Source organism: Antedon mediterranea, chromosome 10 (genome assembly GCF_964355755.1).
Source record: "Antedon mediterranea chromosome 10, ecAntMedi1.1, whole genome shotgun sequence".
NCBI classification, from domain to species: Eukaryota; Metazoa; Echinodermata; class Crinoidea; order Comatulida; family Antedonidae; genus Antedon; species Antedon mediterranea.
Genome location: NC_092679.1, coordinates 22,187,807 through 22,212,135, shown reverse-complemented (window position 1 = coordinate 22,212,135; position 24,329 = coordinate 22,187,807). Strand labels below are relative to the sequence as shown.

The window sequence follows — 24,329 nt, the reverse complement described above, 5'->3', positions numbered from 1 at the left end:
AAAAGTATAATACATTTATTTGCAAAACTATAGTAATTATAATATTGGAATGCATATGTAAATGTGCTGTATGATTACTATCTCTATTGATTATCCAAATGCAATAAAGTTTATTGCTGTTTATCATATAAATAATTGTCATGCTGTTGTTAAGTTGTGTTGTTACTAAGCAACAACTGTTGCATCCGCAGACGGCCTCGACCTTAATAAGGCTTGTACTCTATCTAAAATTATTTCATTCGTGCTTATACAATCCTCCGGTCGATACGGCGCCACAATAAACAACGCATTTGAAACCGTTAAATTCTCTCCATTTTCGCCAGTAAGTCCAACAGGAATACGATTCTTCTCCAGCCAATGTCGAACCGCATTCTTTGTTTTGATAAGATTATCCTTTGTATACCCACTTGCGTTATTTATTCGAAATAAACTGTCCAAAAATTTTTTTTTTATTGTTTTATCAGCGTTCAAAATGCGCAAGTTTTTTAGGGCGTGTCCCATGATCACCTGAACAGCCGGTACCTCTCCAAATTCGACTAGGACAATGCTGTCGAGAAAAATAAAAGAACATGATGCACATAGAAAAATAATAATTTATGCAAATTTATTTAAATTTAGCTGAGGAATACAATACAGTCACTAATACTGTACTCTTAATATAAGATTAAGATTAGCTGAGCAAGAAATACTCACACAGCATGTTAAGCAAATTTAATTGAGCTAGACAATTTCATACAATACATAGCCAATTCTCAGTATTGTAATTTGTACAGTATGTGTATCACATGTGATGCCTGTATCATAGGTCATAAGCATAACCATAAACTTAACATACTGTAACACTGTATTACAGAATTTGTCTATGATACATGCCATACAGTATGTGGAGATACAGTAGGCCTACAGAGAATCGGGTGCCATTCAGTATGTCTTCTGAACATTAACACATTCAGCTCAGCTTTGCTTGTGGCTAACAATCAATTGTACTCATTCATATCCAGGGCAATTTCAGCGTCAAATCACCACCACAGGCACATACATTCATCAAACCACATTGAAATTCTGATAACATCTCGAAAATATTACATGAAAAGGCTTTAAATATTATTATGAATCCATGTTTGGTAATTTCTAATTCATCATTATCATGTTGATGTTCGCAATCTTAATTAAGAGACTAATTAAAAGCAGAATAAAAGATGAACATATAGGAGGACAAATGACAGGTTGATTGATGGTGTTTGGTTTTATGCTGTTGATAATAATAAGAGTATTATTAATATGATGAAGGCTTATTAATATGAATGCTATGTCATTATTGATGTCTTTCATATACATTTCTGCAATAGAAAGATGTGATGCCATACTGGTAGGGGTTGCCAAGCATGGAACCAAGGGGGGAGGCGGGGCGGGGCGGGGCGACTTGGGCATGTCTGAGAATTAACCTAGCTTGTGATCATTTTTTCCTTTTGTTTCAACCAAGGAAGGAGAACTTCTTTAATAACAAGGGTGGGGTACAAAACTACAGAATACACGCAATTCTATAAAGCTCTGTCTACACTATCAAATTTTATGTGAAAAAGAAATGTAATGTGCCCATATATGGACAGGATGATTTCATATCACTACCATACAAGTTCTATAGTGTAGACAGAGCTTTGCAGGAACACCTCTAAATTAAAATTACAGTAGAACCACTCTACAGGACACAAATTTTTGGGCCCTGAAGGACGGTCCCCTTAATAAATAATACCCCTATGAATAGGTGTTGCCTATTGTGTTACCATTTAATACGGCTCATCATGGAAATACCTCCATGGGCTTTTTATACTTTATTAATTTTAAACTTGTTCAAAATGCATTGTATACATTGTATATATTATAAGGTCGGCTGTTCTATTCCCAGGTGAATGTAAATGTTGTAATAGACCTGATTGTTGTTGCGTCTGATATACAGTATGATATCAATTGATATCAATATTGATAAGTAGTAATAAATAATCAATTAGTAATATCCCCCCCCCCCCCCATCCCCACCTAATACAGTTGAATTAATGGGACACATTCATTCAGGACCCCAACAAAGTTACAGGTTCACATGAATAGTAGATGGCCATAAGTGTTAAAACAAGCCTTTAATTCAGTCCATGGAAAAGTGTCCACTTTAGTAGTAGGTATTGCACACTGAATAGGAGGGTGCTAAAAGGTTTTTTTTCTGTATTTTTAGCACCACTCTCCCATTCTCACAAAATCCTATACAATGTTAAACTACTATGGGAATAAAATCATATTTCAACAAAGAATTGTTTTAATTACATGTTAACGATGTATAGATTAGAGGTCATGGTTCATGGAGTTTTTTCTGTGTCCAATCAATAAGCGGATCTCTCATGAGAGTCATCAAACTTCAATATCTATATCACTGACACAGCACTAGCCATCTAATTAATCACTAAGATTAGCTACATGTAACAATGTCTAATTAGTTTTTAACACCAGGGTATAGCCTGACGTACTATATTTTTAGTAGTTGTTTTTGTATTGACTTTGTATAATTGAGGCAGTCTCAAGTACGTCTGCTGTGTGTCTAATTGCAGCCGATTCTCACTGTATATATAGTTTGTGCAGTATCCTGGTAAATTCTGTCATACAGACAGTGTCGCATTTATCACATGCAATAAACTAACCCAAACCTTAGCGTAATACTGGCGTCATATGTGATGCATGTGACACTGTATTACAGAATTTGCCTATGATACTGGCCATATTATTGCATATGTGGAGATGTATTTGTTGAATGTTGCATATTAATTAAAATTTGGCCTAGGCCTAGCTAGGCTAGCCTACTCACTCAAACTGTATTTCAACTTCACAGAATCAATTCCTTCTCCTCAGCAGTTAGCAAAACTGGGCCACCCATACAACAAGAGTTTCACAATGTAAACGTATGTAATGTATGCTGCATGGGCCTAACTCAATGTAAAATTATTACTGTTCAATACTTCATAAAGTAAACGTGTAACGACGAAAACCTCGTCGTCGGCATTTTCTCCGCGAGCGATGATCTACCTCATCACAACCAGCGCAAATGCCAGGCCTAGCTTACCTTTTTGAAACGGGGTCAACCGTGTGTACCCAACCTTTATATCGTTTCCCATTCATATCAAATAGTTCAATTTCCATGTACACTAATTCTAAGAATCGACACGGTGAAATATTTAGGTCATGTATCGACTGAAGAGACATATTTTCAAAGAAATCTTCAGCTGTACTTGTAACAGTGGGGGCAGCCATGTTTTTTGTGATTATTTTATTTTATGAGGGCGCTATCGTTTTTGTTCCCTCTTCCCGGTTCATCAATCGATTTCTTAGCGTTATAATTTTATACAATATTCAGCGTCCATGGTTACATGAATTTTATTATCAAATTTGTATTAAAATGGTTACAAAGGAGCCTACACAATTATATCATAAATTATAATTGTTCATCCGATCCGCGCACGTAGTCTAATGCATATAGTCACTATAAAATAATCGTTATATAATATTTATTATAGGCCTGATAATTTAATGGTCACGTTTGCTACTTTATTCTTTATCATTTATATTCAAGCACATTTCATGGTTTGACTAAAATATGTTTTCCCCTTCCTCATTGGACGAATTTCCTTTCCACCCTCCCCCCCCCCCCCCCCACCCCCCATAACATCTAATATGACAATAAACGCTTGGATACAACGCACGAGGGGCCTTTTCATTCGGACTTCGCATGGAGGATTTCCTCCATGGACTTCGACAAAAAATATTCTTTATCAACAACCCATGCATGCATGATCATCATATCCTCTTGTCACGAAGACGGGCAGATGGCATTAGTGGCGGGAATAAGTAAATTAATTTGTTCGCCCGACTTAGCTAAGTCGACCTTAAATTCAATAATAACCGACGCAGTTATTATCGTTGCGCCAATCGACTTGTTTTCATTGTTAATAAATCATATATTTTTCTTCGTTGTGTCCTTTCTATAGCCGGCCTTCTGCGAAGGATTTAGAAGTAGCCTTTCTCATTCTTTCTTTCTTTATCACTCGTCACCTCCAACACCCACCCCCACACATCCATGAAGATACACATATTGTTGTTATTTTTTAATTCGACAATATACAGCATAGTTTTAATCCCCTTTCCAAAAAAAAATACCCCCTTTTTTGCCATTTACAACCTAGCTTACGGTCAAGACTGAAGTGTATTTTTACACGCGATTCCAGATGTTGTAAAACTGTGCTGTTACACCGTCGTCACATGCGACATTATATCATGGAATTTGCCATGATACTGGCAAACTCCAGATAAATACCAAGAAGAATCGGCTGGTATTGCTATTAATAATTTTTGCGATACAGTATTGTAATTTTGATTTGTTTATTAGTGTTCAATGTTGTTATAATCATATAATAATATTCATATAATCATAATTATGTACTTTATAATATTTGTCAATAATCTATATTATTATTTTTTTTCAAAAATCTTTTTAAAACGCTTGACTCATGCAGGATGCTCTAATTTCCGTTCAAATTAAGACGCGCATTCCACAGAAAAAGACGTCCCGAAAAACAGGGAAGGAAAATTAATCATTTTATTGTTGGAAACGGATTGTAAATAAAGTCTGAAAACAAAGAGTGTTAATTAGACAGCATCCTGGAGAGTGATTTATCTATTTTCACTGCCATTTGTTGTTTAATTCTTAACTTTTTAACACCGATATCAAACTTAAGGCAATACTTCAGCCGCGCCATGATATTTTAAAACTTTTTTCATGTGCTTTATTCGGACGGGAGTTGCAATAAAATAGTCCTTGTGCTGGATATGATACACGTTATCCATATTTGGAAATGTATTGAAATATAAGGTAAGATTTATTGTTATATTATAGGACTATTATTAGTAAATTTTATATTAGGTAGTGCGGACTTTGACAAGTGAAATTGGTTCTATTGTATTGTAGGTTTTAAGCCTATTTAGGCCTAGATTTTTCTTTCAAATATTGATTATTCATTCATATTTAGACGGCGTTTTATGTTGTTAAAGGAAAGAGTTTATTAGAAACCATATTGTTTATAACGTAACTTTAGGATTTTTAACGAAAGAGTTCTGACAATATTAAAAGTCTGTCAAAAGGAGATAGGTCTATTTGTTGGATTTCTACCTCCCCCTCTCCAAACCCCCCCCCCCCCCCCCTCGCCACACCTCGTCTCCCTTCACCCCACACACATAGCCTACACCTTGGGATCCAACACGTAATCTCGAACCCTCGACCTCTTTATATTTACACTTGAAGGTACGGTAGGCCTAATTACCTACACCAATATCATAGTTCAACTTGTTCAATGAAGTATTTTCAATTCGAATTTAAAATCATCTGCAAATCATGTCAAGTGGTTTCAGACGACACGCGCACGCATGCTCAGTTAAGTACTTGGAGGTTTTGTACTCAAAGACATGATAATAAATGTGTTTCGAATCTCCTTAATTTATGTGACATTTCGAAATCTAAATGGAATTAATCATTTCTATTCTGCGTCGTTCGCGATAACCAGAGAGTGTTAGCTTGATTTCTACTAACTACCGTATCTTGCCCGTCTCTGTGTAAAACAAGTAACCTGTTGTGAACCCATGCGAGCAAATCACGAGTGGCACTCGCGTGTATACTTATTTTCAAAACTTGTTTTACCCGATGTACAAGTTATAGTTGGTCCTTGCCCGGAACGGTATTATTACAATAATGCCACATACGTCCTCTCGTGTCATACGAATGTTACACGCGTGCATTAAACTCGAAGTATTGTAATAAAATCCAGGTTCCTTTTGCGTTCATTGACCCTAAGAAGTTAACTTGACAATATTAAAAGTTGTTGCTAAGGAATAAACCATTTAGGCCTACATGGTGTAAGGTTTAGTTAAATAAAGAGGTTTCCAGTATGCCGGCAACAAATAAATGCAGGCCCTTGTTATTCAGGCGCGGGAGCGCTTCCCCCTTTGCAGCTAAAATGAATGTTCGTTCTATTTTTGAAAAACTACGAAGGACTAATATATGTTACCACTCTCTCGTTTAAAATGTTCTGGGTCAACCCCTTTAATTTGATGACGTCATTGGCGCATTATCACCCGGGTAAATAAGACTTGTTTCAAACACACACACACACAACCTGCTTCGCGTGTACAAGCGTCAACATTAGGGAGTTTTCGATTTTAGACGACGACGACCGAATTAGGTTAATTAGTTAATGTCGTAGGTCGTCGCCTGGCCCTAAACACCATCAAAGGTGTGTCGAGATGGGGATAGTGGAAACACGTCCTAACATCACCGCATGCGCACAAAGATAACATGACTAGACACCTAAGTCGTCGGTCGTCGCAAGTTGTACACATCGCTGATGATTTTGATAAATAGGCCTACAGTATGGAACCCTTCATCTGGGACACCCCTTTTTAAGAAGGAAACCTGTCCTATAGACATGGACGAATGGAAATATATGTTTTACACAGCCTTTTTGTTTTGGTCTTGAAAATGTCCCCTATATAGAGGTTCGGTAAGACATTTACATTCAAAATACCTCTTGTTCTTGTTCTGCTTCCGACATCCTGCTAATGATGTTGATGTTGTTAGTTTATTTAGAATTTCTTCAAAGAAGACTTAGATGAAATCGTCACGTATTTGTAAACAGGTTAATTATTACAAATAACATTATGTATTTTTGTAACATTTCAGTCACTGTTAACTGCCATTAAAAACGCAAATCAGCTGTTAAAAGGAAATAAAAGAATTAAGTCTATAAAAACACTGTACTGTCCGCACGCAATACAATGACGTCATCGGGCGGACTGCGGAAGAAGCCAGGTAGAATAAATTATTTTGAATATTTATTTTTGTCTCTTTACTCTTTCCTGGATAAACCGCATATTTTTTAAAACATTTAAAAAAAAGTACATTATGCTTGGTTTTTTTTTATTTACGCAGGACTAAAGTCCTATAAATATTACTTTACCATTATCATCACAATGCAATGATATATAAGTATGATGTCTACGTATCTCCAACTAAAACGTGGTTCCCACTAGACACGCAGCGCCAGGACGTACGTACACGCTACGCAAGCGGATTGACCACTGACAAGCCACTATTCAAATAATCCATCGCTTATGATTGGTAAAATCACTTACGTTGCGTTACTTTGGAAACAAGCTAATGCCATATTTCCACGGGTCTATAGCCACATTTATATCTAAAAATTCTAAAATTCTTTCCCTAATTCATTTCCAACTAATGTATCATTGTCTTTCCAGATCTCCTAAAGGAGCAACTTCTGCGAAACATTGCCAGTGACCTCGGCAACGAATGGGAGTCCATCGCATCCTACCTAGGCATCAGTTATAGTGAACTGGACCGGCTTAAGAGGGACAACGCAACAACAGAAAACCAGATATTCGCCATGCTTCTCTCGTTCAAACGCAAGAAAGGCTCATCGATTGAGACGGTGAAACTACTTTGCAAGACGCTGGAGAAAGTTGGTCGCAATGACATTCTTGCGGCGTTCCATCAAGGTAGGTCTGCCGCGCGGCGGCGTCATGCTCTGCTTGTTAAACTATTTAATTTTCATATTAAAAAATAATTGAGCAACGTATGGATATAATTTATGGATAACAGGTATCTAAGTCTTCTACTTTGATAACTGTGACAGACTTTAAGATTGGACCAAACTCTCCTAAATGATATTAGTCTAAAGGTACGGTGGCCGTAAAAATGAGATGGATTTAAATTACGTCAATGTGGTTAAAATACTACGGAATTAATATTATTCAAATAAAATCGTTTAAAAGTACTCACATTCTATATAACCGTTAATGTACTTTAAAGCGATATATATTCATATTTTGCGTTTAATCAATATTATATGAGATAGTTTATTAGTCTAACCGTGATTAATACAATGGAATAGAGTAACTCGATAACTACAATGAACGCAATAAAATGCATAAAATAAACAAGTTTATTGTTTTCAACCGTGATCATTATCATTATTGATTATCTGTATCATCGTTATTCCAACTCCAGATACGAAGCGTAACAGTTGTCTTACACTAATCCGCCTTCTGTAGTTCAGACAGAAACATTGTTAGTCGCGTATATAACGCTACCTTTAAGTTCTGGGGTTTTTAACTGACGTTATCACCGCCATCGTCACTATCAACACCATCGTATCGCCTTTACTTCTCCAATATTATCACTAATGCTTTGTTCCCACTAGAAACGCAACGCAAGGACGGAAGCGCAACGCACTGTAAGTGATTTGACCAACACACAAGCGATGGATTATTCGAACTGTTGCTTGTCATTGGTCAACTCGCTTGCGTTGCCTCTACGTCTGTGTGTTACGTCCTAGTGGGAACTGCGCTTGATATTTCCTTGTAATGATCGAAGATAATATACCGTGAAAACACAAGCCAGTCTTATGATGATGTAAAATTCTCCTTTTTAATTCGACATGCATCGAATTAGACAAGGTTATGATTTTATTTAATAAACACACATAGTGTAACACAATAGAATAATTACCATGAAGTCTGACCTTGGAAACTGAAATTAAATTCGGCTTTTTTAACTTTAATTATGTTGACAAATTATGCAATATCATTTCGCAAAGCTGTAGCTTGTAATTGAGAGTAATTGAATTACCCGTATCTACCAGCAGATTGTGTTTTTTTATCTTTTCCAGATGACGTCACTGAAGAAATGAAACTTCCAGGAACAGAGTCGGCGGAAATGCTGAGAGAATTACGAGAGTACGTTGAAAGTTTACAGACAAAAATAAGCGAGCTTTCTTTATCGGACACGCCACCGATCAGAGCTCCAGCTGACCATAACAATCATCCAGGACAACCACCGCAATATCAACCGAGTTACCCGTACCCAGCTCAACCGCCACCAGCCTACAGCCCGTCCCCTGCCTATGCCATGCCAGCTCAGCCAGGTCACATCCCTCAAGGGGCCCACGGTGGATTGCAGTATTCGCAATACGGTTGCCATGTTCCTCCTTACAATTCCAATACAGTAAATACTCCGTATAATGTAAAGAACACAATCGAGGAAACTTCAAAGCCAGAAACTTATTCGGAAGTCATAGAACTCAATAGCGGTCCGCAAGGAGTCGCCTTCGTGTCCGGAGACGTGATTGCCGTGGCTGACGAAGGAAACCAGTGCGTCAGAATCATGAACGCAAGTGGAGAGGTTAAAACCTCATTTGGATCGTACGCATTAGGTGGTGAGTACTTCACGTCACCAACTGGTGTCTGCATCAATAACAGAGGTCACATAGTCGTTTCTGATCACGTGAATAACTGCATTCATGTCTGGGATAAAAATGGACAGTTTCTACGAAAGTTTGGCAGCAAGGGTCAAAAGGAAGATGAGTTATATTACCCAGCAGGCGTTGCATGCGATGCAGACGATAACATTTACGTGTGCGATACTTGTAATCATTCTGTCAAAGTTTTTACCTCTGACGGAGAGTTTCTTCGACGAATTGGTAGCCAAGGAAAGGCAGAAGGCCAATTCTGCTTCCCATCCTACCTTGCTATCAACCAAGATAAAATAATCGTGTCCGATCGGGACAACCACTGCATACAAATATTCAGTCTAGATGGAGAATTCCATCACAAATTTGGAAAGCGCGGCAAAGGACTCGGCCAGTTCAAATCTCCAAATGGCATCGCGGTTGACAAACAAGGCAGGATAGTTGTCGCTGACAGCGACAACAATCGAATCCAGATCTTGGACATGAAAGGGACGTGTATCACAACATTGGGAAAGAAAGGATCGAAAGAAGGACAGCTAAAGTGGCCTGAAGATGTCACGGTTTTGACAGACGGTAGAATTGTCGTCAGTGAAGTTGACAATAAACGATTACAGATCTTTACACATATAATCAATTAGTTGGTAGATATTTTAATGAACTTTTTAACACTATGCAATTCTGGTGATTTGGTGGGCATGTGTATTTTGCAACTAGGCCTGTATTTTCCAACTCCGTGTCATAGCGGCTTTAGTCAGAAGATGCTTCAAATTGGACACTATGCAATTCCTTAGAGATGAGGGTATTCGTTGTATACCCTCAACTATACCTACAGATCTCTTCCTTTTGTGTGAATCACCAATTGATATTGCAGGCCTACTATTAGGCATAATGTATAACTGCAGATGAGTGTAATTGTTACCGCAATAACATTTAGTTTCTTCTTTCAGAAGACATCCGTTTCAGCTATTATACTTATGAATTACAAAAGAATTCAGTATTGTTGCCCTAATGTTGACTGCCCTTACTTTTAGGGCAAGTCTTTTTGCCCCCCCCCCCCCCCCCCACCATTGTTAGGGCACGTCTCTGTAGAATCACATATTATTGTACATTGCCATACAGTTTAAGTGATCACAAATTAAAATATGGTTTAATGAAACCGTGTAAACGCACTTTTAACTAATTATCGTTGGCGCATTATTGTAAGAAGATTGTCTGAATTTTAAAATAAAACAACCTTTAAAATTATCATCTAAAGTGCTCATGAATTATTCATGTTATGTTAATTAACTACAAAAATCAATGAAATAGCGATTAAAAGAAAGGATTTTATTTCCAAATAATATGATATACTTAATAGCTATGTTACCATAGTTACCGTAAACTACCAATGATAATATATACATTTTTTTTTCATCTTATACAACTGTACTTTGAATCTAAAAGACCTCATTTTGACAAGACCTTTCTACTATGTTTGAAACAGCCATTAATGAACCCACTGCTTCTAGACTTGGGAAATATTATTGTTTTAAGCATATTAAAGTCGATTTGCGATATTCTTGCGGGAATAGGGGAGGAGAAATTGATTTTCAAACGTTAAAACTTGTCGCATCGCCTTTTATATTATTTATGGCCTTAGTGTACAATATTGATGATGAAAACCTAGCCTTGATAATTCACACAAATTGCGCAATACATATATTATGTAACAGTTTTAAATTAAGCATGAACTGTAGTTAAAACAATTGAATATGGAGAACATGGCCGATAACAATTCTAGGGCTGTATGCTATTTTAGCAGAAATAAGACTAAATAGTGTATTCTACGTCGGTGTGTTTGAAGACCACAATAAAATTTGACGCGCGCGTTAAAACAATGATATTAATGGTACGCGCGCGTCACTTTTGTGTCTTTTATAAAATAATCATACACATGTACGAAAAATCATTATACTTCGTACATGATAAAGTATATCACCACAAGGAGATACAAACGTTGACGCGCGCGTTTAAACATTGATAATAATGGTACGCACGCGCCACTTTTGTGTCTTTTTTTAAATTATGTACGAAACTTCATACGTGTATATATAAATGCACATGGACAGGTTATGTTATAGCATTATAAAGTAAAATACTATATTAATAACATATTGAGTAATTTCAAATATTCATAAAAACATATTTGATGGGTATTAATCCTTAATAACTGTAAAGTTTTTCTCATTAATTTTCAGGAAATCATGCAATGATATTAAATTTAATGGGTTCATAATAAAAATGTTTAAATGCACATTTTACGACTATTACTGTACCTGTGCTCCTTTATGTTAACGCCGTATAGAAAATAATGTGTTTTATTCGTTATTATTTTAAGTCTTAACCGGGGTCTTAACAACAAAAAGTAATATATGAACATTGAATCGTTCGCCAAACGTGTTAACATCATCTTTTAGATAAACGTCTAATTTATGTATGGCGCGCCTAGTATGACGCGTCGAAGTCGTAAAAATCAATGACGGAAACGCGTAACCAATGTTGTGGTAATTTGATTAGGTAATTCAATGCACCTAGTCGTAAATTTTATAATACGATTTTTTTTACTCAGTTGCTAATGAAACCAACAATAACTCAACACAATTTTAAAGCTAAAGATAATGTTTACAAAATTCTCATTTTTAAACATAGTAACATATAAAACTATATAATAATGATGATAAGTGATAATATATTGATAATAAGTGATAACAATAAATAACCATGGAAACATCAATCAATATTTTTTTTAATTGTAATTTATAATTATTCTCCAAATATATTTTGCAACTAAATTTCAATATTACTTGGCCATTTTACTTTATTTGTGTGGCTTAAGCCTTCCTTTTGTCACTTTATTTTGGTTACCGGTGTTGATTTAACATAAGTTAAATTCCCATAACATGTGATGTGCGCGCGCTTGCAATTTTTTTTACTGCGCAATAGCGCACTTATCATCACTACCATCACCATTGTCATCTACACTGAGCACGGATTCGTGTCCGGTGGCGGCCAGATAAAGAATCTATTTTTTTATGGATGTAGTATTTAAGAATTGAACCGTGTGATCGAAATCGAAAAATAGACTGAAGCTTTCTCTGGCCACCGGACTAAATCCGAGCTCAATGTGAAACTTACAAGATCGTAAAAAACCTAAATTAATATAAATAATAAAATTATTATTATTAACACATTGATAATAAATTGCAAGATTATTATTATATTATTAATTCTTTTTTCATAATAAACTAATTGTTTGAATCAGTATAATTATTTGTGTTATTCAATCGTTGATTCAAACTAAAATATAAATAATAATATATGTATCTATCTACGCTTAGTAAGGTAAATTGTGGGAATGCTTCGATTTATATTCTGCATAAAACAAAGGACAAAGGTCACTGAATAACATTATTACAATTCTCAATATTGCCCCAAACTCTCTGAAAAAAAAACTAAAATGATTCGCAAAACCGCGTTAATATTCCACAGACGTACGTTCGTAGCACATCACACACACGCACACATTTAGAAAAAAAAGACATTTTTAGATATTGAAAAATCTTTGATTCCTTTTAACGATAAATAGTTTTAGTTAAAAGGAAGTTACTTTTTACATTATATATAGATCTTATTATATGTACAATAAAAAGGAGTGTATATTTCCTTTTTTTAGTAGGTACGTTAGTTTCCGATATCCTAGGCCCTACCTATCGAAATCCGTCTATTTAACTTGCATAGAATAATACGCAAATAGATGCATCAGCCGAAGGAGTATACATCAATGAAGGAGTTTATTATAATTGTAAATATTTTTTATGGGTTATACATTACGTTTATTAAAAACAAAAGATATGATGTATGTATTGGTTCACATCCAAGTATTAATGTATGAGTAGAGGTGAACCAATAATTGAGAATTAATATAAGTGTACAGGTATGTATAATTATTATAGACTTACTGTAATCAAATTGAGAAGCTATTAAGCCTCGTCCAACAACTATATAAATGTGATGCTCTTAAAATAGCTTTTTTCAGTTACTTATATCATATTTTAAAATCTATGTAACTCTACATTTGATATTTTTATGTTTTTTTTATGTTAATATTTTTGTAAAATGTTAATTCGTCAAAATGATGTGATTATTTTTCCGACAATGGGTGAGTGGCCGAAGGTTGCGCTGCACCAATCACAGCTTCGTTCGGACATCGGTCCGAGTGTCGGAATAATAATCACAAAACCAATTCCAAGCTAATAATAGGGAGTTTTCCATTTGCGATGAACTATGACCTACCCATTAATGTGTCTGTCGGCGACAAGACCTGAACACCAAGACACCGTCACATTTACGTCTTAACCTCTCTGCATGCGCACAATGAATTAACATGACCTGTTCATAGGTCATAGGTCATCGCAAATCGGAATCCCCTTAATATCTTGGTTCCTGAATTTCACATCAATAATTTAATATTTGATATTAATTCACTTTAAAATAAAGCTGTGTTCATTAAATATAAAACGCCAAGTCCTTTGGCAAAACAAATCTACAAAATAGTTTGGGACGGTAAATCTAGATTTTTTTCACACAATATACAATGTTTCTATAGCATAGGGTCTATATTGATATGTTTACATTATACATTCGGACCTATAGCAAAGGTTATATAGCGTTTTCCTTCACTTTGGGCTATATGTACGTAACTTAATGTTGTGCGTTAGTGCGACTTTAGTACGAATTGGTACGATACAGGTTTTTAGTCCCATTAATCCGTTTACTTTAATTTCATAACAAATAATTAAAATACGCTACTGATTTCTAACCACGTACCAATTAACTTATTGTAATTCATTTTGTATACACAACCTAAATTATTAAAAAATACTAGATACAGCAATGCCACAGGACACGTTTTATTTAGGACCTAAATATATGAAATAAGGCCACTTTTGCTCAACATATGATTAGAAATAGTCTGGACAAAGTGTAAAACTTACATACATAACATTTGTTTGGCTTTGAAATGTTTATATCGGCGTTTTTTGTTCGAGTAATTGAAATATATTTTTTGCATATCAACATAATTGTCTACTCTTGTAGCTTATCATCAGCAATGGCCACGCCCCCAATTGGCATCCCAAGCGCCCCATTACTCCGACTGTTCTGATTATTTTGACTCTCATACAATTGTTTTTGCATAACTGCCAGAGATACTTTATTATGTGCAAGAAAATCTTTGAGAGATATCATCTCACCCGACATACGGCGGCCGTCTCCGTGATTCATCTCCGCGTCGCTATCATAGTTTGAATCAATATCTTTGACTTCCACTTTTTTCTGGATTTTCTTGCTACCTGCACTTCCCTGTCGTTGGACGCCTTGTTGCCGCATTCCATGACCGGGAGTGATGGCGTTCCGCCTCGCTCGCGGTCTTGGCTTTTGACAACAACGGCATTCTAACTTTTTCAATACAAGATTTAGGAATTGCTTGATAACTATAGATCCAACATTATACATTGAATATATACAACATACTCCCGCTACAAGAAAACAAAAGTTTCCAAATCGATATGCGAATTGTCTATCATAGTTACTGTTTTGACTTGTGACGTAATCTCCAAATCCAATTGTGCTGAAGGCTACAAAACAGAAATAGAAACTCTCAAAATATTCCCAATTTTCAACATAAGTGTACATAGCCGATGCACATAGCGCAATCACAGTCGCTGCTATTCCCAGTAACACCATTACTCGATAAACAGAAGGCTTCCACCTCTCCAGTTCTTCATCAATCTCTGCTTCAATCCTTTGGTCGACTGGACCATTTCCAGCTAATGCTCTTCTCTTTACATTTCGTTTGTGCCATTCCTTTAAAACATAAGCTACAAACGTGATGAGTCTTTCTAAAAAGAGATTGAAAAATAAAATGGTTGCTGCACATCCGGGCACTCCGTACAAAATTAAGAATACTTTTCCATTGTTTGTTGACGGTGACGTCATTCCAAAACCTGAAAGATGAAAAGAAAGTCGTGTTATGTCATCAAACAGTGTAACTAGGAAGTATGTTAACATTTAAAAAATCAGAATGTAAAATAGAGGGAAATGACAATTGCATTGGGTATAAAAATCATAAAGCTTTGCCCCCGCCTGCGTGAAATCAAACCTGTGATGTTTGCAGCATTGTTGTGTCGTCGGTTTCCACTTTTGATTACGCAATACAGGGTCGATACGTCGCTGCGTTGCGTTCTAGTGGGAACCACGCTTAACAAACCGTTGATGGCGCTAATTTTTATGTTTTTTTAACTGGGGGAAATGGAGTTTCCTCAATGTTTATGTTGTAAAAAGCTAATAGTTACATAAGTTAACTTTGCAAGATGTATAGATGTAATAAGATTAAATATTTCGTGTTTACTCCACTTAGGCTACTAAATGGACGATTAGATTTTAGGAGGGTATAGAAGAACCACAAACATGCTATTTAAGACTTGATCTGTTCCCAACTACTGCACACCTTTACTGTTGACGATTTTGTATGATATACATTTTATTCACGAATAATCATCATATTATGTACAGTTAAACATTACGTGTATATATAAAATGTTTTTTAAAAAGCAATTATCGAAAAGCTCTAACGTCACAAGACCAAGTTTACGCGTGCGTGTGAAAACTGTTAAAGACGGCTAACTGAGCAGGCATTCTGTAGAACCAACCCAATAGAATATCTCATTAAATGGGAGTGTACCTTGAATAAGAGGATGGTCGTTGTGGTTTTAAAAACACATTTTCCCTCGTTGATTTCCGGGAAATTGTCCTCATAATAGAGGTTTCAATTGATAGGGGTATCTCCTAAAAGGAGTGGTTTAACTGTATACAAGTTATAATCACCTATATCTGCTAGATTTTTATTGTTTTTGAATACTGCAAGACTTTCTCTATTTAAAACTGACTACATAATGATTTTTTATCTGCTAAAACACTCCCTTGTATAATTAATTTTCCACATCCATTTCGTCGCATGAACTTTTTTAAGTTCACTGCGCATGCGCTGCATTAAAATGATACCATGCACACTTGTGATAATAGTAATATTATCATAGCGATGATGACGTCTATAAATAGCAACATTAATATGCAAGATTAATGATCAATTTTAAAATACCAATTTAAAGGTGACAATAAAACGTTGTCATGACGACTGGTATTGAGACTAATTTGCTTAAATAAAAAGTCAAAGGTCAAGATCAGATTCTCGTCGATCTTGCATGGGTAGTTTTAAGCGCGATGTGTGCATGTATTATTATGCGCTCATTCAAAATGTATCCAAAGGGTATAATTATTATTGTTTGGAACAAAATTATGTAAATGTGCTTTTATGTAACTAAACGCACTTTCTATATTCACAACTGAAAAAACTCTTTCATTTTTTTTCTTCAAGATTTGTGTTCAACACAGGTCTGCAGTGACATGATCTGGTTACTATTCCCGCATAATGTTTATTAATGATTGTTAGGAACAAAAATATCTGTAAAATGTAACTGTTTCCTAATTGTTGGACTGCTATGCACATTATGTCTCTACATACCCACATTCCTAAGAGAAACAAACATTTATGCATCGTTTAAAATATAAAACCATCAATAAATCAACATCAAAATGTGATTATTTAAATCGTTTTGGGATTAGTGAATTTTGACTATATGCGCATGCGTGGAACACAAGTCCAATCGATTGACGGAAGTCGATTACATCCGAAGTCAACACTTTAAATTACGATAATTATTAAATTTAAATTAAACGGCTTGTTGAAGATATTTCATAATTAGTACAGAATGTCATTTGTAAATTAACTTTGAAACAATTGCTGAATGATTCAAATTAAATCTGCGTTAGAAACAATTAATTTTATTTTTACGGATGGACATTGATATTAAACTAACCTACATTATTGCGATCAGACGTGTTTACGGTCATTTTCCGGGAGTTACGTACGTTAGGCCTAATCGTAAATTGTGACCCGTTAACGGAGTGGAGATAAGTGAAATTGTCCTTTCATGATACTCCGTGACTTACTAACTGTTACCAGGGAAGAGTGATTTCACTCTTCTCTGCTGTTACGTACCAATAACACAACGCAACACATATTTAAAGCGTGGTTCCCACTATAACGCAACACAACAACGTATCGACGCAAAGTGCTGTATTCTGAATCACAAGTGTGAACCGACGACGCAACAGTGCTGCAAACATCGCAGGTTTGATTTTACGCACATTTATTGGAAGGGAATTTTCTTACGTTGCGTAGATTGCGTTACATTGCGTCGCTAGTGGGAACCAAGCTTTAGCGCGGTTCTCAATAGAGACGCAACATAACGAGGTAACGCAACGTAAGGGATTTGACCAATCACAAACAATGAATTATTCGAACTGTCGCTTGTCAGTGGTCAACTTGCTTGCGTTGCGTCTACGTCCTTAAATTGCGTCCTAGCTGGAACCACGCTTTAAGCTTGGTTCCCACTAGAACGTAACGCAAGGACGTAAACGCAACGCAAGCGTTTTAACCAATGACAAGCGAAGTTATAGACAGTTAGCAATCACAAGCGAATAAGCCATCGCTTGTGATTGGTCAATTCACTTGCGTTGCGTTACGTCCTTGCGTTGCGTCACTAGTGGGAACCACGCTTTAACGAAACCTACGCAACGTAAGAAAATGCCCTTCTAATAATTGTGTTTGCCCCCGCCTGCGTGAAATAAAACCTGCGATGTAGCCTACTGTTGTGTCGTCGATTCCCAATTGTGATTACGCAATACAGAACTTTGTGTCAATACCTCGCTGTGTTGCGGCGCTAGTGTGAACGCTTTTGAGGAAACCCCTATTTCGAGGGCTCCATTAAGAGGACACCATGTTTGGTAAGATGCTCGCAATAATTGTTGCCATTGATTTGCTGGTAATCATTTCCAGGTATTGTCGCGTTCACATTTTTGTCGTCATTATCATCTTGGTCATCAATCTCCTCATAAATCATTATGATTATAGAATGAACACACCGAACCAAAAATATGTAATCATAGTAGTAGGTAGGGGAAATACATACAAGAGCACGTTAGAAGTAATACTAAAACTCCAAAAGAGAGCTGTAAAATGCATTACCTTCTCTAAATCCAGACAAGCCTCAGAGCCACTGTTTAAGAAACTAAAAATATTAAACGTTTATGATATTTACAAAGTAAACGTCATAGGATTTATGGCAAACGTAAAATTCAATGAATTACCACATCACATTTTAAATATTTTTAATTACTGTGACAGTATTAGGCCTACTCATAACCTCAGAACAGAAACTGAATTCGAAATTCCCTTCACAAGACTAACTTGCAGTCAACAGTTTATACACATATATGGACCAAAATTGTGGAAAGAATTCACTTGTAATGGTGGTAATAAACCGGTTATCTTAAAGAAACAAAATAAATGTATAAAAAAACAGGTTAAAAAATACTTTTTATCACTATATGCTGATTAACAACACCTTTGTTTATTTAAGTTCTATATACTTGTTCTTGTAAAAGGGTCCTACAAAAAAACGAAGCTATAGCTTTTTTTATGCAGGATCCCTGTTCTCAGTTGTACTGTAATTATGATGTACTGTAATTGATGACTAAATAAATGTGGAATATTAGAAAAATATTCATTCAATAACAAAATAAATTTGTGTGAAAAGGGAGACAAATAAATTAGGGTGATGTATATCACCCTAATATCAATTTATAAATATAAATATCACATCTACTGTTCTAAATCAATATCACTGTTATTCATTTGTTTATTTATGTTTCGGGTCATCAGCACTACCGTACCGATCCAAGATGGAATCGGATGTCAAAGGCTAGGCCACAAAAAGGCCAGTTTTGGTCGCGGAACGGAGCAATTATACACGGTGCAACCACCCTGTGGGTTGGTTTTTCCTTCGTTATGTTCATTGGCCTATCGCGTGTTTACCGTACCAATGAGCTGAGAATGAGTTGACCGAATACGCGTTAAAATGCTTGCCGCTCGCGTACAAAAGCCGTTCAACAGATTTTACGCTGTGCGTACGCGTTGTTACGTAATGCATACGCGTTCAATATCACTGTTATACGGCAGTGATGCGTTATATTACACCAACCAATCAAATGACAAGGATATACTTAAAATAGTGTACTATTATCTAATACAAGGTGGGACATTAACAAACATTTTTAAAGAGAATTTTCTCGTGGTAAATGTTATGTTTGTCGTTTTATTGGTATACTGTTACGGTAGCCTTGGCAGTTATTTGTATTCAACGCAATCCGCTTTATTCGATTAGTGCTTAACAGGGTAAATCAAAAGAACCAATGGCGACATGTTCGCGAGAAACAACTGAACAATGATTCCTACATTATCGATTCATCGCCGCACAGCTTCATCAAAGCCTTTCGCGTGGTGCAAAATACTCATCCAATTTCGTTGATTTCTCAGGAATTAGTTTATTTGTCCCATTCGTATAGAATCAAAAGATCTTAAAGCGGCTATAATAATATTTATTCCACAGTGTTGAATTAGTGTGTGTACACGCGCGCGCATACGCATGCGCATAGCATCGCGTTAACATAACCGAAACGGATTTGTGTACCCGGACGAACTCCATGTTAAAATAGATTTGTATGACGTCATGCATTGGGATAGCTACTTTAATACGCATATGAGCCAGTTTAATTATCTTTGCCCTGATCAATGGAAAATAGTGTAGGCTATAAAGTTATTTTTAGTTAATACTATGAACACAGTATATTCAAACTGCTGTTGACTCTGTGTTTAAAAAACAGCACGTCTTAGATAACTGTATTTGACATGAAACTGCTTCGGCAATTCTTGTTTTGCACGGCACACATTTTTTTCACGTCAATGGGATTCGTTCAGACGTACCGTTACCGATTACTCTGGCGCTTACTGTTACCGTTCGTCTGTGTAAATTGGCCTTTAGTTATTTCCCCATATAAGTTGGTTCCTCCTACCCACCAAAGTTAGCGATAACTTTCCACATAAAACCAACTTGCCCAGTTATTAAGCATGAACGGTCCCAACGACGCGTATAGTATATTTCGTCAGTGATGACAGAAATAGAACGTGGGACGCTCGCGTGTAAAAGCCGTCCAATTTTCAACAGACTTTTAACGCGCGCGTTGTGCGGACGCGTTGTTATGTCATGCATACGCGTTGTTAAGTTATACGCAGCAGGTTTACCATGCTCAAATATACCAAACAAAAAATTATATAGCTTCGGTGTGTACAAACCCTTAATCACGTTCAAACTTATTTGTAATTCATTGTACTCGCCATGCGTCTTGTATGCTATGCATTTATTATTCACAATTATAATATTGCATTATTCATGTGAACATATGGTTCTGCAAATAATATCATTGGAAAAATAACAAGTTATATTTATTATAATCCTGCCTTTTCTAACCATCGGTGAATTTCTTTTGTTACAAAATTTACCTTCACGTCGCTTTTAATTTCTTTACTCGAACGCTTTTCTTTTTATAAATCTAACCGTTTGTATATGATTTGAAAGAGCCTATAGGTTACATATTATTGTGTTATTTTTCGACTTCCTCTCTCTCTCTCTCTGTTGTTTAACCGCGATTTTCGCCAGCATCATTTTTTATTTCATTATTATTATTGCTGGGCGGTTTACAAATCAGTTCATTTAACAATCTTATTGCCTTTATATTCGGTTAAAATTTATACTTTAGAACTCCACTTTTTGGGACAGCCCTTCCTCCTAGGCTCCCAATAACCTCTCCCCGGCCCTTCCCCTATTAAGAGGACACTTTCAATTAAAACGATAGCTGTGCAATATAAGGTTTCACTCTTTATAAGGCCAACCCTATTCAGTGGTCAGCATCATAAGAGGAGATGCTATTGTATCCCAAAGGTGTCTCCTTATTAGAGTTGTCCTACGGTATCATATACTATGTATCTTATTATCCAAACAACACATCTGTACTGTGAGCAACAGCTGGATAATACAAAATAAATATGAAAATACAGTTAAATCAGAACAACAACAATGCCAGAAGATGAATTTAATAAGGCCAATTATTCTATTCACGGTAAATTATATTTTCATATAATATTTTCATATAATATTTTCATATTAAATTCTGCAATATAATGCCATTACCATACCCTTATTAAAAGGCATGAGACAGGAGGCCACTTCACATCAACCTGCTAAGTCTTATTAATTACAGGCGATTTCTTCAGAATCGATACACACTCGTATAGTCTCGTGAGAACTGAGGAACATAAATAATTCACATAAGACTATTATGGGATACACTTGTAGGTTATAACAAGTCTTGAGCTAGGCCTAATCTAGGGTATTATATTATCATGATTTACGAGTAATTTCTTTTTCTGTCGATCCAACAGAAGAAATAAATAAGTATATAAAAGGTATATTATTCTTAGTTTCGCAAACGCTCTTATTGTTAATTCATCAGATATTATCTATTGAACTGATATGGTTTTGTTTATTACAGTATAGTACATACAGCACTTTATGTTATGTTATTTATTTATTATTCAACATTTTTTGTTTTGTTTTTGACGTTATCAAATTTTTATTTTCTTTTAAGTTCTGTTATTTATTTGTTAATTTTGTAGCTTAAGTTAGTTAAGATAAAAGGTACCAAGCTTGATTAGCTTCGGCTATACCTTGGCTATCTTTTGTATTAAATTGTTTTTTGTTTGATACAAGAAAGAAGAAGAGAAGAGAACTTACTCATGAAATCATTATTTTGGATCTAAATCAAATTATTTCAAGATATTCTTGGTTCAAATTAGAACGCAACACAATGATGTAACGCAAGATCATACGCGCAAAGTAATTTGTCCAATCACAATGGACGAATCATTCTTTCACCTGTGAATGATCAAATCATTTAAATTTTATAACGTCATAGGTTAGGATTATTTAATTAGGTTATTAGGTTATATGCATGATATGCATATAACCTCTTGATTCTGTCAGAATCTTTATTTATTTCTTTATTTATTCTTTCCTTAGCACTATTTTGTCCGTGAATTATCTTGATATCAGTTTCATCTATCTAAGTCAATTTTTCAGAGTATATTCCTTATGGCCAGGAATCGATGTGGTTATGTTTTCAGGGTGCGCAATCAAACATTACGCGGTCTACGCGCAATTTAACGAAATCACGTTTGTAATCATATCTTCACAAGCATGAATCACTTTTAAACAAAATTTGGTACTCATAAATTTCAGGTCATATTTCATCATATGGCAATACAATTACGTGCGTAGCGCATATAACGCATGCGTACGCGCGCTTAAAATGTTGAAAATTGTCAGAATTTATTTTCGATGAAATTAGAGTACGTTTCAGGCAATTTTAAGCGTTTAAAAAATTGCCATGAGTGCGCAGATTTTTGCACGTGCACTGCGCGTCAAACGTTAATGCGCACTGTTTTTGTCCGATTACTGTTGTATAACCTTTCTTTAATAATATCATCATATTTTATTCACTTTTCAACGCGAAACAGCGTTATACGAGCACGTCAAAAGTGACAGGCTACGCACTTGTAAGTTAACAAAATGGTGAAAATATGCTAAATTTTAAAATTAATATATATCGTTAGAATGCTCGGGAACACCTATTTTTTATTTAATTTTCTTGAAGTGTATGTATCATATGTATAATTTATTATGAAATTAGAAGAACAAAAGTTGATTAAGTCATCATTAATGGCATATTAAATTTAACAAAATTAATTTCGACAATCAAACAAATTATAACATTTTCTTAGGCCAAAATAACAAACTTAACATTAACTTTCTTCCTTAAGAAGTTCATATATTAAAGTTAAAAGTATATAGTTTGACAGTGCATCATTTTTTTCAATTTTTAAAGATGTCATCATAGTAAAACATTATAATCCATTGCGGTATGTAATAATCTATCTGCACCAAAGTGGTTACTGCATAGTAAATACACGGAGGAATTTTTCTCCTCTACTTTTAGTCAGTTGTGTATGGCTCGATGGGCTGTGCTCGTGTCTATGCCATTCAAGGTACCGAGTTCGAGTCTCACCTTGGGAAACGAAATAAGATTTTTTTTTTTATTATCCGTATTGTTTGTTCAAATTTATTTCTTAGTGTATAGATTATACACATGATTTATAATGAAATCTAGATAAAAAGTTACTTTATGTCTTTATTATTATGTAACAACAAATGCGGTTTATGACATTATACGCAGAGGGATCTTTGATCGGATTGTGATACCGGCTATGGTGTTCGCGTTAGCAAGGTCCTATCATATATTATAAATAATTAAAGATTCTGAGAAAATCAATCAATCAATATATCTTTTAAAAATCAATTATCTTTATTTAAATCAATGCATATAACCTATAATTCGTCATAGTGACGAATTAAATCTAGTTATTGTTAACTATTGTATGTGCAGTATATAATGACATATGTACCCGTGTCTACATTCAGCAGGCACGTTAAGAAACAAACAAGTAAACAGGCCTACAAATTGAGAGATTAATTAGCATAATTCCATCTGTTTTAACAACAGAAATGTAAATATTCCTACCAGTAACTGTTACAATATGTTGAAACTGTTCTTAGTTTGTTGAATACCAACAATAAGTATATATAGAAAATTAAATGTACAGAACCAGTGTACCACATTACATAGAAACTGACTTTCAGATGTTTGGTACGTGTGGACACACATTGGTAACAGTTGCTATAATACGCATACAAGTTTAGCATACGTGTGGACACATGTTTTGGTATCGGTCGCTATAATTCCGTACGCAGAATGCATGTATGTATAAACGATTGCTTAGTACTAGGTTACTTTACTATATGT

The 24,329-nt window shown here is 35.3% G+C and overlaps 3 protein-coding genes across 3 annotated transcripts in view; 1 reads left to right on the top strand and 2 right to left on the bottom strand.

Moving 5' to 3' along the window:
* Window positions 1–165: 165 nt before the first annotated feature.
* On the bottom strand, window positions 166–3,294 carry LOC140061321 (gem-associated protein 6-like). Its single transcript, XM_072107831.1, has 2 exons — window positions 3,107–3,294; window positions 166–547 (listed from the first exon to the last, which is right to left on the bottom strand). The coding sequence occupies exons 1-2, from the start codon at window positions 3,292–3,294 to the stop codon at window positions 166–168; spliced, it is 570 nt and encodes a 189-aa protein (XP_071963932.1).
* Window positions 3,295–4,613: 1,319 nt separating this feature from the next.
* LOC140061133 (uncharacterized) lies at window positions 4,614–11,524 on the top strand. The gene is made up of 4 exons (XM_072107587.1): window positions 4,614–4,909; window positions 6,770–6,898; window positions 7,345–7,602; window positions 8,775–11,524. Exons 2-4 carry the CDS (start codon window positions 6,865–6,867, stop codon window positions 9,989–9,991), a joined length of 1,509 nt encoding a protein of 502 aa, XP_071963688.1. The 5' UTR covers window positions 4,614–4,909; window positions 6,770–6,864; the 3' UTR covers window positions 9,992–11,524.
* Window positions 11,525–12,434: 910 nt separating this feature from the next.
* Window positions 12,435–24,329, bottom strand: part of LOC140061135 (potassium channel subfamily K member 13-like) — a 30,714-nt gene continuing 18,819 nt past the window's right edge. The window contains exon 2 of the mRNA XM_072107588.1: window positions 12,435–15,397. Coding sequence (XP_071963689.1) covers window positions 14,478–15,397 — 920 coding nt within the window. The 3' untranslated portion in view covers window positions 12,435–14,477. The remainder of the gene's footprint in view (window positions 15,398–24,329) is intronic.

What these genes read in the sequence shown, in the direction of transcription:
- LOC140061321 (XM_072107831.1), bottom strand. Translation starts at nt 3,294, where the DNA reads ATGGCTGCCCCCACTGTTACAAGTACAGCTGAAGATTTCTTTGAAAAT. An exon ending in GTTGACCCCGTTTCAAAAAG is followed by an intron (nt 548 to 3,106) that starts GTAAGCTAGGCC and finishes TTTTCTCGACAG; the next exon opens with CATTGTCCTAGTCGAATTTG.
- LOC140061133 (XM_072107587.1), top strand. Translation starts at nt 6,865, where the DNA reads ATGACGTCATCGGGCGGACTGCGGAAGAAGCCAG. An exon ending in CGGACTGCGGAAGAAGCCAG is followed by an intron (nt 6,899 to 7,344) that starts GTAGAATAAATT and finishes TTGTCTTTCCAG; the next exon opens with ATCTCCTAAAGGAGCAACTT. An exon ending in TCTTGCGGCGTTCCATCAAG is followed by an intron (nt 7,603 to 8,774) that starts GTAGGTCTGCCG and finishes TATCTTTTCCAG; the next exon opens with ATGACGTCACTGAAGAAATG.